Source organism: Octopus bimaculoides, chromosome 3 (assembly GCF_001194135.2).
Source record: "Octopus bimaculoides isolate UCB-OBI-ISO-001 chromosome 3, ASM119413v2, whole genome shotgun sequence".
Classification (NCBI taxonomy): domain Eukaryota; kingdom Metazoa; phylum Mollusca; class Cephalopoda; order Octopoda; family Octopodidae; genus Octopus; species Octopus bimaculoides.
The window spans coordinates 150,233,066-150,251,320 of record NC_068983.1 but is presented as its reverse complement, the minus strand read 5'-3'; the positions used below and the strand labels follow the sequence as shown (position 1 = coordinate 150,251,320).

General features: G+C 34.9%; 1 protein-coding gene across 3 annotated transcripts in view; it reads left to right on the top strand.

Moving 5' to 3' along the window:
• Positions 1-18,255, top strand: part of LOC106876669 (serine/threonine-protein phosphatase 2A 56 kDa regulatory subunit alpha isoform) — a 346,085-nt gene that overhangs the window by 32,076 nt on the left and 295,754 nt on the right. For all 3 annotated transcript variants that reach the window (XM_052966626.1, XM_052966625.1, XM_052966627.1), the window contains exon 2: positions 8,993-9,189. In XM_052966626.1, the coding sequence (XP_052822586.1) occupies positions 8,993-9,189 (197 nt within the window). The remainder of the gene's footprint in view (positions 1-8,992; positions 9,190-18,255) is intronic.

Below are 18,255 nucleotides of genomic sequence, written 5' to 3'. Positions count from 1 at the left end.
TTTAATCTATGACGTTGTATGTATCACTTTCTCTCTCTCTTCCTCTCCCTCTTTTACTCTTACTCTCTATATTTTTATATTGAGCACGTGTGTAAGAATGGCGTTCCAGGTAGCAGGGATGAAATATAAAAGTTGCTAGAAACAACAGCCAAATCTCCCTTAAATCACACAAAGTAAACGGAATTAAAAAAATCTAATTACTGCACTGGAAAGTTCAGATCGAGAAAATTCCATTGATGTAAAAATTTTTACGAAAAAGTGGAAAATGTGGATTTCTATAAACATTCAAAAAAGGCTTCACACAAACACACAATTTCAGATTTATATATTAAGATATACGTGTGCATGCATGTGTGTGTATGTGTGTACATACACACACACACACACACACACACAAGTGAGTGCTGAAAAGTTGCTGGCTTTAAAGGTATTGCGAAAGACCTGGTTGGAGGCCCAACCTTCTGAATTCTTTTATAGGGCTTAGAAAAATTGAAGAACTACTGCAATAAATGTGTGAATCTGAGAGGGGAATATGTTAAATAAAATCATAATTAACTGATCACTTGTATTTTCTTTTACTCAAAGCTGGGAACTTTTCAGCACCCCTCATATCTATGTATACATATCTATTAAATAATCATTATTTTAATGTTCACTTGTCTGTGCTTGCATATGTCAAACAGGATTTGCTGAGACAAACTCTTTTTACAGCTTGATGTCTTTCCTGTTGCTAACTCTTATCCGTTTCCAAGCAAAATAATAGTTTTCCTTAGCTAGATTATATTTTTTACCCAAGATTGGAAATGGACACCTTTTATAATAGTTCACCACTATCACAATGTTAAGACAAGGAAACACAAACTCATAGCTTCCCTCACACACAAAAATGCAGATATGTGCTAGCATGGCATTGTGATAAGAAGTTTGCTTATCAAGCACATGGTTTTAGGTTCAGTTCCATTGCTTGGCACTTTAGACAGTGGTCTTCTATTATAACTCTGGACTGACCAAAGCTTTCTGAATGGATTTGGCACAGAAAATGAAAGAAGTTCAGTGTGTACATGCACACATGCACATGCATATACACTTACATACAGCATGTATTATGATAATTGTAAAAGAGTGGCACTGTCATGCAAGCAATGTCCTTTGTTTTCAATCTTTTGTGAAAGTATGTCAAGCCTTGGGAAATATTTCCTAGCTTGGTAATTTTTTTCTGCTGGTGCTTTGAACATAATTTTGCAAACGGTTTTAGCATAAAATTGATAGATGGTTTCGATTTAAATATGAACACTTTAGAACAAACATTCTTTTGTACCATAGAATCATAAGTGATCTCATATTGGTTGGTATTTAAAGGGAATGATCATATTTCATGCATGGCACTTCTATTGTCAGATGGCAAGAACCAGTAAAATAATAGACTCTTAACAGATTTGATTTTTTTTCTTTTAATTTATTTAGTTTTGATTTTTTTCTCTTTATATTTTGAAGTCCTTAAGCATTAGATGTTGATTTTAAAGTTTGTTACCAGTATAGTATCTTCATGTAACATGAATGATGACTTTTGTATGTCTTTTACTTTTCGTCATTTTAAATTTGAAGAACTGGTAGTTTCATATTTTGTTGGACTAAGGAAGAACTTGAAAGCTTCGAATTTTTGTCATAAGCATTAATTCACAACAACCATTAAGTTAATCAATTTGAAGGAAATGCTCTAGACTCATTTATTGTTTACTGATATATACACTATCTTGAAACAGAAGCTATCATTCAATGATAGTGAAGATATTATTAATAGCATGCAAGAAAATGTGATTTTGTTCATAAATGGTTCTGATTACACCCTAACAAAACTTCTGTTTTATATATATATATATATATATATATATATATATATATATATATACAGGATCTGAGGAAACTAATAATGGCCTTCATCTGCAAATAAGTACTATTTCTCATGGCAACAACCAGTTTATTCTGCATTTGAAGTGTTAGTGGTGTATGTATGTGTGGGTGCAAACATAACTATCTGTTAAAAGGCTTGCTTTGCAAATACAAGGTCTTGGTTTTTATTCTACTGCACAGAACTGGTACAAATGTCTTTAATTTGCTCAATTATGTCACACTTGTAATCTTCATTGCATATTTTCTACATCAGTATTTTTGCATGCTCTCATCTCTAACATCTCTCTACTCAGTGTACTCTGTATGGTTGTTAAAGATACGTCAATCTCCCTAGTGCTAATACTATAAAAAAAAGGAAGTCCAGTAGTTGATATTAGAAAGTCCAATCATAGAAAACAAAGCAAAAAAATGAAGCTTACCTATGAAATGTAGTCTTTTGATTGGTTGAGGAGTGTAGCAATGACCTGTCCAACTTCTGCCAGCACAGAAAGCAGTTGTAAAATAATGATGCTGACTTATATTTCCATATTTTTATTCACATATATACATACGCATTTGTGTATGTAGAGAGAGAGAGGTAGGGGGGATATAGGTGTGGTTGTGTGGTAAGAAATCTATTTCCCAACTACAAGGTTCCAGGTTTCATCCCACTGCATGGCACCTGGGGTAAGTGTCTTTAACTATAGCCCTGGGCCAACCAAAGCCTTGTGAATGGACTTGGTAGATGGTGACTGAAAGAAACCTGTTATATGTGTGTGTATTTTACTGTCTCCTTGCCTTGACATCACATGATAAATGTAAATGAGTGTCACTGTCATGCAAACAATGTCCTTTGTTTCCAATTTTCCAATCATTTGGGAAAAAATGTTAAAATTTGTTCATGTAATTCTTAAAATGCATATGTACATTATATGCATGTATGTATTCTCTTTTACTCTTTTGTTTCAGTCTTTTGACTGTGGCCATGCTGGAGCACCGCCTTTAGTCGAGCAAATCGACCCCAGGACTTATTCTTTGTAAGCTTAGTACTTATTCTATCGGTCTCTTTTGCCGAACTGCTAAGTTACAAGGACCTAAACACAATAGCATCGGTTGTCAAGCGATGTTGGGGGGAACAAACACATACACACACACATACATATATATATATATATATATATATATATATATATATATACACACATATTTTCACCAGTCCTCAGTCAAATCGTCCAACCCATGCTAGCATGGAAAGCGGACGTTAAACGATGATGATGATGACATATATATATATATATATATATACATATATACGACGGGCTTCTTTCAGTTTCCGTCTACCAAATCCACTCACAAGGCTTTGGTTGGTCCGAGGCTATAGTAGAAGACACTTGCCCAAGGTGCCACGCAGTGGGACTGAACCCGGAACCATGTGGTTGGTAAGCAAGCTACTTACCACACAGCCACTCCTACGGCTATATGTACATATATCTTTTTGTTTCTGTTAAATTACCTCCCATAATTTTTTCACTTTTTTTTTTCAATTATGTAAGCAGGCATAGGAATGGCTGTGTGGTAAGTAGCTTGCTTACGAACTGCATGGTTCTGGGTTCAGTCCCACTGCGTGGCACCTTGAGCAAGTGTCCTTTACTATAGTCTCTGGCCAACCAAAGCCTTGTGAGTGGATTTGGTAGACGGAAACTGTAAATGTTCATGTGTCTGTGTTTGTCCCCCCCAACACCGCTTGACAAACCGATGCTGGTGTGTTTACGTCCCCGTAACTTAGCGGTTCAGCGAAAGAGACTGATAGAATAAGTACTAGGCTTACAAAGAATAGTCCTGGGGTCGATTTCCTCGACTAAAGGCGGTGCTCTAGCATGGCCACAGTCAAATGACTGAAACAAGTAAAAGAGTTAAGTTAGCAATTACTTTTGAAGTCCATAAAAGTCAACATCTTTAAGTTCCTTCACCTTTTACATTAGCTTTGTGTGTTTCCACTCTTATATTTTGTGCATTCTTTTGTACCAGACAACTGTTTAAGTGAAATCCAATCTAGTCTATGTACATTGTAACTGAATCTAAGGTGTTTTAGGACTTAGATAATACCCTCTTTATATTAACTTGTATGATTGATTAAGCAGTCTAAAAATTACATTAACAACTTCTAGCATTTTTTTTCCAAATGCTAATCCCTTTTCAGTTTTATATATCTAAACCCATTCCTGGCTTTTTAAATATTAACTCCTATACACATCTCATTTCTGTAACTGTTGACTCCAAACATAGCTGGAACAAATTACCTCCCTTTTTAACAAACATCACTGGTCAATGAGTACTTCCTTAAGACGTTCTTAGGATCTTGTTCACTTCACTTTTGAGCTCTGAAATGTATTTCTTTTTGCTGCTGTCATTTAGCAGATGTTGAGTGATAGCAAATGACACTCAAAAGCTATACTTTCTCTTCTTGTTCTGAGATAGGGCCTGTCAATAATACTGTTTTTTGTGGAAGTGCCCAGTATAAATCGAAGAAATATCCCAAATGTGGGTATCCGTACTGGTGTTGCAAATGCATTGAGGCATATTATTTGGTTGTCAGAAAGGTCACTTTTTGTTCACCCCCCCTCCTTTTAATATTTTTACCTCTGTTCTTTCCATGCTGATATCAGTTAGATGAGAGCTTTCAAGACAGCCTGATTTCTCTCTTGACACCAACTCTTTCATTCATCATTTACAACATGCAGGGTTACAGTACATCGATTTTAAAAACTGGGATACGTGTGTTTATGTGTAAATGTTTCTATGTTTGCATAGCTGACTAAAAGGTTGAAACAGAATTATAATTCTGTAAGCTAGTCATTAAAAAACAAACATATCTCTACTTCCCGAAACATAGTATTTCAGTTTATGAAAACCTTACTATTATGAACATTCATATTGATGTGTGTACATATTTATTGAATGTGTAATTTCTTTACTACCCACAAAGGGCTACACACAGAGGGGACAAACAAGGACAGATAAACGGATTAAGTCGATTATACCGACCCCAGTGCGTAACTGGTACTTATTTAATCGACCCCGAAAGGATGAAAAGCAAAGTCGACTTCGGCAGAATTTGAACTTAGAACGTAGCGGCAGACGAAATACCGCTAAGCATTTCGCCCGGCGTGCTAACGTTTCTGAATGTGTGCTTAAATATGTTTGTTTATTATGTGTGTGTATATAACAAATACAAATCTCAGTTGCTGAAATTTAGATAACAATGATTTACATTGTTAAATGTGGTTGAATGTAACACCTATTTGTATTGTTCCACTTATAATTTGCATTTGTAAAGCATATGTTTACTAGTCACTCTCTGTTATTGAAAAATCTCAGCTCCATTGCTCTTCAAGTCCTGCAATGATTTTCCCCTTTGTGCTGGATCTATGGCTTGCACCCAACTGTTTTATTGCTAAAGTTAGTGCAATAGACCTGTTTAAGCTAAGTTTTTTGAAGTTGCTCAGTAATATCATCATCATCATTTAATGTCTGTCTTCCATGCTAGCATGGGTGGGATGGTTTCACAAGAGCCAGCCAGGCAGAAGCCTGCATCAGACTTCTCTGACTGTTTTGGCAGGAGTTTTACAGCTGGATACCCTTCCTAACACCAACCACCCACCCAGCAGAGTGGACTGAGTGCTTTTTAGGTAGCACAAGCACAGGCAAGGTAAGTTTTGGCAAAGTTTTTACAGCTGGATGCCCTTCCAAACACTAACCACTATACAGTGTGGACTGGGTGCTTTTAAGTGGTACCTGCACTGAGAGGGCCACCAAGTACTTGTAAGACAAAAAAAAACAAACCTTTCAAGGGGGGAGGGGGAATTGGAGGAGGTGATCATGTGTCAGATGATGAAAGGTTATACTGAGACAGAAACAGGTGTTTTGCTGTAGAGGAGGGTACAAGGTTACCTGGCTGGAAAGAGAAGAGAGAGAGAGAGAGAGATTGAGATCAGGAATGTAAACAGAAGCAGGTGTGCTACCGCAATGGAAATCCATGGTTACCCAACCTGAGGGAAGAAAAGGAGGGAGAGCGGGAGACAGCAGGGTAGAAATGGTAGCAAAATGCTGGGCATACTCACAAGAGATGGGGATCAGAATATGAATGGGATGGTTGAGTAAAGGAAGAGAGAGATATAGTTGGTGGCAAGTACCAGGGCATACCCTTGAGGTTCAAATGCCATAATAATATAAGTGGCAGGATTTTGTGAAAGAAGTGTGATTAAAGAGTGTGGAGGGGGGTGAGTGAGTGGCAAAAGCCTGGGTATACATATAGAGTAGGGGGGGGGGGACTACCAGATAGCCATAATACAGAGGAACAGGGCTGTGATGGCAGGATTGGGGAGTATGAGCTAGGCATAGTGTATGAAGGAAGAAATCTGAGGCAGAGAAGAGATGTAGATTGGTTTGTTGGGGTAGGGTGAGTGAAGGGTTTTCTTGTTACATGTAGGTGGAACATACAGGTTGGGTGCTAGCAGAGAGCGATGATACAGTGGCACAGGGCCAAGAGGACAAGATTGGGGAGTAGGAGGTAAGCATAGTGCATAAAGTGGAAATGTGAGGAAGAGATGTTGAGACGTAGTTTGGTTTGTTGTGGTAGAGTAAGAAGTTTTCTTAAGTGTGGGTGGGACACACAGCGCTTCTAGAACTCAGTTTTGCTGATGTGGGCAGGTCTTCTCAAGAACTTCATATTGCCAGACATCTCGGTCCATTATCATTTCCTCTGTGAGGCCCAACATCCTGAGATTGGTCCGAGTAGCAAAAACAGAATGCCTGATTAAACATGATATATATTTAATTACACTCCCTTATTTTAAGCTTGAATTCCAACAAGGTTGATATTGCTTTCTGTCCTTTTGAAAGCAAAAGAACTAGTCATTTACGGAAGCTATTTTAACTAGCTCACCTTTCCTGTGCATTTACAACAACCTTGTGTCAATGTAAGGAATTAAAATTATGACCTGATTTATTTATTTTTTTTAATGTATAGACTGAATGAGGTGTCAGTGGGTGTATCAACAGAATATAGTGGAGTGTATTATGAGGTTTGGCTTGATAAGCAGAAAATCAGTATTAAATCTCAAAAATACAATGCACTGTTAAACCATGACATGTTTAATAGTGCATTATTAAACAAGTCATGGTTGTTCTTCATGACTTATTTTCTATGAAGATATCACTATGGGTATTGGACCATAATATTTAGTAAAACTCTTGAGGATCCTTGGTTTTCTATCTAAGATGCTATTAGTTTCATTAGAAGGATTGTTGATTGAGTAAAGTCATTTACCTTGTTTTTTTTTATAATTTTAACTTATATAGTTCAAATCATTTTGTTAGAGAATTCGCTCTCTTCTTTATTTCATTTTAGCTTCTCCAGTATTTTATCAGATATCGTTCAGATCTCTTCTACAGCTACCACTGTAGACCAAAATATGTCTTTAGACTACTGTTCAAAATTTTGTTCTTGTTCTTTAAATGTGACATATACATAGTAGGAATGTATCTTATCTTTGACCAAGAGAAATCATTTCTAAATTTGATATGAACCACTTTTATAATACCATCATGCCTGTTCCATAGTTTTTTCTTTTCCATAGCTGATTGTTTTCTTTTTAAACATAAGATGGGGACATAGTTTTCTGGTTAAGAAGTTTGCTTTCCAACCACATTGTTTCTGGTTCAGTCCCACTGTATGGCACCTTGAGCAAGTGTCTTTTACTATAGTTTTACATGGGCTAAAGCCTTATGAATGAATTTGGTTGATGGAAACTGAAAAAAGCTTGTCATAAGATTGCGTGTATATATAGATGTGTCTATCTGTGTGTGTGTAAATAAATATGCATGTAACCCTCTAACATCCAGCCTTCCACCACTCCTCTGTCTGTGGCACTACTCAGCAGCTATAATCACATGAGAGCAAAAACTTTCACCCTCTTTCTTTGCACTACCAGTTACCTTCCTCCTCTCTGGAACCTCTCAGCCCTTATTCTTATTCCCCTTTCCCTCCCCACACTATTTTAATCAATCACCAACTTTCTGTGGCTTCAGTTATTTCTCTCCTCTGCTATATTCCATCCTAACACCTCACACATCATTCACAATGCTTTCATTTAAGTCATCAAACACCTATTACTAGTCACTCCTCCACCTTGCACTTACTCCTTTCTGAGTTACTTCTACCTCTCACTGCACCTCTTCTCCCGATTGATATTTCCCATCAACTGCACCTCTACTTTTTGTTCATCATTCACTACACTCATCTCTAACCATTTTTTTTTTACTCTCCCCTAACATTTTTAGGAAACTATCCATCCTCTTCCCCCACTTGATCCACTGTCTGTATCCTTTCTTATGTTCCCCTTCTTGTACCTTGAGAGTTTACTCTGGCATCCCATCATGACCATCTTTATCTTCTTCCTAGTTACTGCCAGAGTAGCCATGTATCTCCTCAAAGCAAGGCACTTATTCCTCTGTCATACTTTAACCTTTCAATACCTGGCATTAAACTACCTCCCCATCTCAAATACTCCTCTCCACTTAGTTGTGGAGTGTTTTCCCTCTTTCCCTTTTCTTTTTCTGTCCTGCAAGTTACTTGGCAACCTCACTAATGCCAGTGGCATGTGAAAAGCATCCCAGTATATACTGTAAAGTGGTTGGTATTAGGAAGGACATCCAGCTGCAGAAACCATACCAAAGCTGACACTGGAGCTTGACATAACCTTGTGGCTCATTGGACCATGTCAAACTGTCCAGCCCATGCCTGTAAAGGAAAGAGGTGTATGCATTTATGTTTCCTTGTCTTGATGGTGTTTGAAGGTTGTAAATGAGAATCGCAGTCATACAAGTGGTGTTCACTTCCAGTCTTTCATGAAAACAAATTTAGGCCATGAGAAAATGTTGCTTTGCTTGGAAGCAGGTGAGGTTACAGAAAATATGCCTCAACAGATTCCACCAGCCTAATGCAAGCAAGGAAAAGTTAATGTTTAAACATCGATGATGATGATATTTTCTTTCATCTTTTTTTCATAACTGAAGTAATCTTCATTTTTATCTTTTATAGATACATCACCCGCAGAACAGCAGGAACTGTTCACTAAAAAGCTTCAACAATGTTGTTTAGTATTTGATTTTATGGACCCTGTGTCAGATTTAAAGAGTAAAGAAATCAAACGAGCATGTTTGAATGAACTTGTGGATTATATTACCGCTACACGAGGAATTCTTACCGAACCTGTCTATTCGGAGATTGTAGGAATGGTGAGTAGTTTCTTTTTCATCGTTGTAAAATTTTATCTCGTTCTCTGCTGTATTTTTTTATACCAATTATTACTGAAGATCCATCTTTTAACAATTTTTCAGTATCCATTTTGCTGAGTATTTGTTTGTACTATCTAACCATATAATAATTATAGCAATAATAATAATAAACAGTATGAAATCATTTTGCTTATTTTCATTTGATAATTCTTTGAGGGTCAGTATTGTCCTTAAATGTCAATATTGCCTTTGAACAAACAAACACACACACATTTAGATGTTAGCAAAGTAATGTTTTTTCAGACATGGCTTTGGGTTTAGCAAGTTGTCTTTGCAGTTATGTGGTTCCAGGTTCTATGTCCCTGCACAGCACCTTGAGAAAATATCTTCTACTATAGCTTTGATTGGACCCAATCCTTTGTGAGTGTTGTTGGCTTGGTGGAAACTGCAGAATTTCTGTCAGGTGGATTATATCAGTTCTTGGGTGGTAAATTTAATTCATTATCTGGTTTGACAGCACCTCATGGTTATTTGGGGCCCTTTTGCAAACATTGGACCAGGTTCCCATCCTAGTGACAACCCATGACTTGTAGTTTCTTCCTCTTTTCCCTTCACTTTGGTGGCCCTGCAAAAGGTCATGTGTACTACTCTCTTTCTTGTGGATAAATTCTATTAAAAAATTAAAAATATTACTATCTGTATTCTATGTAATGGCTTGCAGTTTTGGTAGTGCAGTAAGATTTCCAGCTGCAAGGTCACCAGTTTTTATTATGACCAGTAAGCAACTATCTTCATGACCAAAGGAACTACCAGAGACCTAGTCTACCTATATAGAAATAGATGTTGTAAATCTAACATGTCTTAGATATATTACTTAATGAAAGTTTTCCTCCTGGTGTTTCTATATCCAACAAAATGGGATTCTCTACCAGTCCATAAAACAAAAGCTACTTCCAAAATGGTATTTTCATTTTATCTATGTGAGATTTTGTTTGACATCTGAATTCCTTTCATTCATAATTCTGTTATTTTTAGTTCAACACAAATTCTCTTCATTCAACTGAAAGGGTTTTTTTCATAATAAATTGAAAGCAATTTTAGGGATAAGCATTTTCTCAGATTAGTTACTCATCTCTGGATAGAATTATTCCTGTCTAAATCTCTTAACACAAGCTAATTTTCTTGTCAAGACAGGTTACTTCAAATGCTTCCAAAGTATAAAACAGTGATGTCTTGTCATAAAAAATTAAAAATAATTCTGTTCTAGCTATACATCTATCTCTCTTTCTCTCTCTCTCATATATATTTATATGTATATGTATATATATATATATATATATGTATATATATATATATATATATATATATATATATATATATATATATATACATATATATATATATATATGTGTATATATAGATAGATAGATAGTCAGAAGAGAAGAGGGGGTTATCTGTGACCTTTGCAATGTGTCTGTTGGCTAGTTGTTAGCATGTTAAGTGAATTTTTTCCAGTCAAACCAGATGGCTTTTGTTTTGTGTGTATGCGTGTGTGAACTGTATTCTATCAGATAAGTATGTTATGTGGGTCACACTAAAGCTTTATAAAGAACCAGCAACTGACCTTAAAAAGAAAATCTAATTTTTTGGGGACACAATTTTTGGCAATTTGAAGATATGTGTAGTCACTATGTGAGATCATCAGAAATTGTGTCTGCCAAATTTACTCACCAAGGTATTGGTTGGACTTGGGCTATTGTAGCAGACACTTGCCCAAGGTGCTATGCAGAAGGGCTGAATCTGGATTCACACTTCCTTTTCTGGCAGTTGATGGAGTTGGGATAAAAGCTTAGTACTAGTAATTAACAAAATATATCAACTTTACAGTGCTTCTGCTGCTCAACGCTTTGTTTATGCTATTTATTTATTGATAGGTGAATTTCGTACCATAAACCTATGTAATTTACGTACTTTTTTCCGCAAAAACAAAAATAAACTTTAGGGCTGTGTAAATTACATGAGTAGATCATTTTCAGAATTTTTTTCAGAAATTTTTTTGTCACAAAATGAACTACAAATTTAAACATTCATACCGGAAGAATAGGTTTTTACTGAAAAGATATAATGAAGTTGACTTTTATTTATGCTGGATGGTATAATGCTTACTTTTTCTGTATAAATTTACTAAAACCATTAAATGGTTAACTACTGTTCGAAGTTTGATGTTCATGCTGGTAATCACAGTCCAGGCCATATTTTACATTGCTTCCTTAAATAGATCAGTTTTTCTCTGCTTAAGAAGACTAGTTTGCGTTTGCCTCCAGGAAGCTATTGCTCGCTTTCTTGACATTAGGGCAGTGAAATTCATCACCGCTGACATTGCCACCACCAGCTCTTATTGCATCTAATGCCGACGACATCATCATAATTCATCCTTGTACATGTAAATTCACTAAGTGAATATGACTTAGCATTCCTACAGAAACCTTCATTTACCTTATATGGTGTTTAATGTCATTTCACATTCATGTTGAATTATGCAGCAATCTTATGTTCTCTTCATAGAACACTTGTAATGTATGTATTACCAGTTCTTTTATTATAGTAAATTTTTGCTATTCTTGTTGATGTCTCCTCACAGACATGTATATTCTAACAAGTCGCTTCTTAAATTTTGTACCCCTCTTGTTCAGTAAACATTGAGTTAAACTTGCAAAGCTGTTAATTTTCTCGTTTTGATTTTTGATGTTTGTTTTAGCAGGTTAGCAGACTATCAGTTTGGTCTCCTGGCTAAAACAGTAATGACAAATTTTAAAGTTTGCCTGACATTTTATAAGTGTGAAAGGATTAAAATTTTGATACTCTCTATCAAAGATTCCGACAAGAATAGGCAGAAAATCAAAACTTGAGACAAGACACTTTCGACCAATTAGAATTCTAATGTTTATTGATAATTAAACTTATTTTGCAACACTTGTGCATATTTATCAGCTTTGTTGATAAGAATTATCAACAACTTTTCCTATGATTGTGATTTGAGAAGACATACAGAAGAATGCTAAAGATCGGACATAATCTCTTGTGGACAAGAAATGTAAAATAAAGTTTATCATAAACACAAACACTTCATAATTTAATAGCTTTCAATGTGATATCTGTTAAACTGAAATTATTTTTATTTCATGAAAATTTAATAAAATTTAATCATAAGTAAGTGAAATTATGCTAAATACAACTAAACTGAAAACCATTTCCCCCTGGCCATATCAGCAATTCTGAAAACTTTTGGGAGCGAATTTTACATGAGTAGAAGCTTTTTTTAATAATTTTTATCCTGAAAATCACCTGCGTAAATTACACAAATTACTTAGGTTTTTACGGTAATTAATTAAGTGTTTACTTATGTGCCAGGTAAAGAATTTTGACTTAGTTACTTCCCTGAATTTGTAAATACTGAAAAAAACTTTAAAATTAGAGGATTAAAAGACTTTTCAAGTTCAACATGTTTTCTTGAATCACAATCAATATAGATTTTAAAATCTTGAGTAGATAACAATATGAGAAATTAGAAATTTGGTTAATTTTTTATTGATCAAATGTCCAGTATCTTATGTGTTATTGACACTGGTAATTTTTTAAAATCAGATTTTCACAAAAGATGACCAGACAATTTTACACACGCACTTGCACACACACACACACATGCATGTGTGTGCATGCACACACACACACATGCATGTGTGTGCACGCACACGCACACACACACACACACACACACACACACACTTTAGATGTAATGACAGATCTGAGGTAACCTGTAATTGTCTTCATGTTGCCCTCAAAAGGCCATACAGAGCAGTTTGTAGCATAACTAATTTGTCAGCTTTTTTAATCAACATTAATGAAAAAGTAAATGTTATTTAAATATTTTTCTAGACTGTTTATGCATATTTCCCCCTCTTAGTTAAACCATTTAGATTATTATTTCTGTATGATAATAAGTGTATCTATACTTGGAAATGCTTATTTCTATTGTAGTTGAGTAATAATAAGGTAGATGGGGGCCATAGAAAATCAAGTCCTTTATGATAAGACAATAAAATACATTACAAATCTGAATTAAGATCCTCTTGGAATTGATTCTACTTGATCTCTTTAATGAAAAAAAAAGAACTTATGCCATGGATTATATAAAGATATAAACGAAGTAGCCTAGTGTAGTTTTTCTACCTGGCCAGCTCTTGTCATCTGTCGTACCCATCCATGCATGGAAGGTGGATGTTAAGCGATCATGATGATGATGATTTTCTCCTTTTATAAATTTAGTTGATAGAAATATTTATTTTCAGAACTTAAAACATTTTAGCCTAATTTTTAAAAATGTATACAATTTTACTTCCAAGTAGGTTTATAATCCAAGGAAGAATTCAGTTGGAAAGCAGTGAAGGAACTAAAGTTCATTAGAAACCCTTTTAAATTAATAGAACTCTAGTCTTAAATTGGTCTTTTTGATAATTTAAAGCGTATCCTTTTTGTTTCTGTATTTTTATCTCTGGATTAAAGTGATATGCCTTTATTTAACTGAGGCTGTAATAGTCCTGAGAAAGTTCATTTGCGTACAAAAATATTGTTTCTTTTGGTGAATCAACAATTTATGGGTACTTTTCTCTGACAGCTTAATGCTTAGAGAAGGAGGGTAGATAAACTGTTTGTAATGGATCTAAAGTTGGTTATAGAGAGTCTGTCTATTATCTATGGCATTTCCATTTGAATTTAGTTATTTATTGGTAAATATAAGTCAACTAAATCTAAATCATATTGCAGCTTTTGCCACTATCTGGTATCACTTGTCTCCTTGCTGGTTTATGTTATAGAAAGAGTTTTTTTCTTCTGGTAATTACATTTTAAGGAGAAAATGTTTATCATTACATATTTTGAAGTAGGTATTGATTAGTGTTATATCTCCTCTTCCACGTATTTAATTTTGTGAATTATATTTTGTATGTAAACAAATCATTTTACTTAGTCCTCTTCATATTAAGACTAAGGAAGAGCTACATTGTAATGTTAAAACTATTTCTTTATAATTAGTCTTTCAGTCGTCCCAAGTTTTTGTACTTTTCAGATTATCTATTTTTGTTAATTAAAAAAGCTCTCAGGATTGTATTTGTCTCTATAGGTCAATAGAACAAATATCAATAATATACTGAAGCTGAGTTATTAACTATGTAACCCATCCTTTACAAAAACAAAGCCTGTTTTTCTCTTAAAAGTTAATAGTCAATATTTTGAAACTAAATAGAAAACATTATTGTTTGAGAATAATCCTATATAAGATAATATATTGGTCCTTCATTTGTATTTGTATTTATTGGTATCAACAAACTCTTACTATTGTTCTCTGCTGTTATGGATTAGACAGGTTATTCAGGTTGCATAAAGGTCTCCCATAATAAATATATGCTAGCTATTTCAGGTGGTTACCTTCTGGAATTTAACCCAATTTCCTCATTACTCCTTTCAGTTGGCATTTATTGAACCACAGATGATTAAACAAACTCTTGAAGAACCTTGCTAGAGCAAGTGAACCTATTCAAACAAACTCCAGAATAACCCAAATCAATAGCTTGGTCTGACTGTACTATGGCGTTCACATCTTCCTTATAATAATCTAGCTCATTATTTTACATGTTGTGTGTGTAAAATAAGAATTCATGTGTTATAACAATATATCCTATTTAGATCTAAAAGCTTCAGAGAATTGGGCCACTCAAGATATTATTAATTATACCTGTCAGATACTTTCCAAAATACTGATTCTAAAAACTATAAAAAGACAACTCTTAAAAAGAATTTCTCTCAAACAATATTTTACAGACTCATTACTTGTGTGTGTGTGTGTGTGTGTGTGTGTGTGTGTGTGTGTGTGTGTGTGTGTGTGTGTGTGTGTGTGTGTGTGTGTGTGAAGATCCTAGGAAAGTTTTTTCAAACAAAACCCAATTAAAACCAAAAGACAGTTTAAGTGTGTAAAGACACAGTTCTCATGGCTGTGATGTGTATTAATTAGTGCTGTTTATTACAGTATTAAAACTACAAGACTAATTAAATGTGATGTGCATTAATCCATATAGCAATTGCAGAGTATGCAGCATAACCCTCATGACTAAATAGACATTTCAGTTACAGTCCACAATATCTCAAAATGTGTTTAATCCAAAGGAATTGTTTTATAGTGGAAAGCCATGTTTAAAATATTTTATACTACCAAACCCTTTTGTTAATAAAAAAAAAGAGGTCAGGTAATATCAAAAAGCTCAATCATTATTAAAAATCCTGTTCCAGAAGTTCCTTTTCATTTTCAGACATATGAGAAAATATATAAATAGATGCAAGCAAACATACAAATGGGAATATAGCTTGGTTTAAATTATATACAATCAAGGAAACAAATTTTAACTGATATCCTAAATTTTTAAACACAACTTCTTATGGTAAAGCATGCTTAAACATGTCTCCATGTTCATCTCCGTGGAGAGTCACATGGTGATAAAACTCTCTGTGTGTGGCTTCATTTAACATTAAATATAAGTATATAAATGGATGTTTCTAAAACTTACAATTTATTAAGAAGATATTTGCAGGCCTGGCTGTGTGATTAAGAAGCTTGCTTACCAACTGTGTGGTCTTGGGTTCAGTTCCACTGTGACACTATGGGCAAATGTTTTTTGCTATAGACTCAGGCTGACTAAAGCCTTATGAGTGAATTTGGTAAATAGAAATTGAAAGAAGCCTGTTGTGCACACTTGTGTGTGTGTGTGTGTGTGTGTGTGTGTGTGTGTGTGTGTGTGTGTGTGTGTGGAGGATTTGTGTGTTTGTCTTAATGTCATGTGATGATTTTTAAATGAGCATCACCATCATACAAGTGATGCTATTTGTTTCCAGTCTTCCATGCAAAACATGTTTGGCAATGGGGAAATATTAATTTGCTTCAAACCAGGTGAGAGTGGTGGCTGGAAGCGTATCTAGCTGTGTAGAAGCTGTGTCTCAACAAATTCTATCTGATCTATGCAAACATGGAAAAGTGGATGTTAAACCATAATAATGATGATGATAGACTTCAATCAACAAAATGTGTTCTAATATATTCATTGTCCCCCCTCAAACTTCACAGAAGGTTGTAGGTTCCTCACTTCTGGTATAGCTCTGATCCAGGCATATCAAAAGCTCACACTCTCATGCAACAACACAAACACATTTGCAGAAGCATTTGCTTGCCTACAAAGATATATCTGCATTTTTGTCAGTATGCATGCTTGTGTGCTTGCATAAAACAATTGCTTCACTTGGTCAAAAATTTACATGATGCAGGATGAAGCTATTATATACAAATCCTCTCATTTTTCTCCTCTGCATATACAAATCGTCTTTAATCAAAGAAAACATGACTGGACAACCAAATAGATGCAACATATTTCAAGTACCATGCCACAAATGAATGTGTAGTGAGGAGACACCAAAACATTTGTGGGACAGAGGTTTTAATGTTGTTGAATGTGACTTTGGCAGTTAGATGGACAGCCTTCTTTTGGATGTGATCTTATTAGCAGCAACTGTTCCAGATGTAGGGGCAGTATTTTATTGCTATACTTTAGGTTAGTACAGCCAATAGCTGAAGTATTTTCTGATAATAACAATAAGGCTAGTTTGGGGGATGCAGTGTTTACTATAAATACGTAGGATTGTCAAAATCATCAATGATTGTGAAACCAAATCAAGGATTTGTTACAATTATAAGGTTTTTTATAAAGTTTAAGGTTTAAGAGAATGAGAGGCAAGATTGTTTGTGTCTGTCAGTATACTCAACTAGATCCATTATCACAAATAATAAAATAAGTAAAAGTAACTAAAATAAAAACAACCATGTACTTAATTCAGAAATCATTATTGGATGGTGGAATAGCAGAAATGAAAGAACACAGGGTCTATGACAGAGTTCAATTCATCCCAAGTTGACTTTGCTTTATCTACCACCAGAGTCATTGTATGATTCAGTTGTATTTCTCCATTACATATCTTTGGCCTTGAGTTAATAGAAATTCTTTTTTGGTTTTAATAAAATTACAATATTAAGTTTTTTTATTCTAAATTTCAAGCTATATTTTATACATGTGTACTTTTATAATTAATATTTTTGGTATCATTCAATTTTAAATTAGTTTTGTCTGGATGAGAACTATTTCTAACAGAATTGATATGAAAGTCAGCAAATTAATAAATGCTGTGGTTCCTTGGCCAAACATTTATAACTAAGCATTGATTTGCAACAAGTCAATTCTGAGTAGAACTTTGTAGTATTCATATGTCAAGGAGGAATATAATGAAAAGCTTGTTGAGGAATCAATATGGAAAAGGAAATGAGGTGTACAGCCCACCATCTGACACACATAAGTGAGCAAGGCTGGTAATATCTTGCTAGTTGTCATGCTGTTGTATTGACCGAACTAAGAATATCAAAATACATTAGCTGCTCATACTTCTTCTGTTAGATGCGGCACTTACTGATGATAGTCATGGTGGTTTAATTTAGTGAACTGGTCTGTTGCTGAAATATGCAGTAGAGCTGATAGGCTATTAAGTCTGTGCGTCAATATCAGTAGTCACACATTGATACTCAGTGTATCTACAATGTATATAGAAAGAGGTTAATCTTTCTAATGTTATGATAATTATGATCACCACTACCATTATCATCTTTATTGAGCCATTCATCATCATCATCATCATCATCATCATCATCATCATCATCATCATCATCATCATCATTGTTTAACGTCCGCTTTCCATGCTAGCATGGGTTGAACGATTTGACTGAGGACTGGTGAAACCGGATGGCAACACCAGGCTCCAATCTAATTTGGCAGTTTCTACAGCTGGATGCCCTTCCTAATGCCAACCACTCAGAGAGTGTAGTGGGTGCTTTTACGTGTCACCTGCACGAAAACGGCCACGTTCGAAATGGTGTCTTTTATGTGCCACCCGCACAAGAGCCAGTCCAGGGGCACTGGC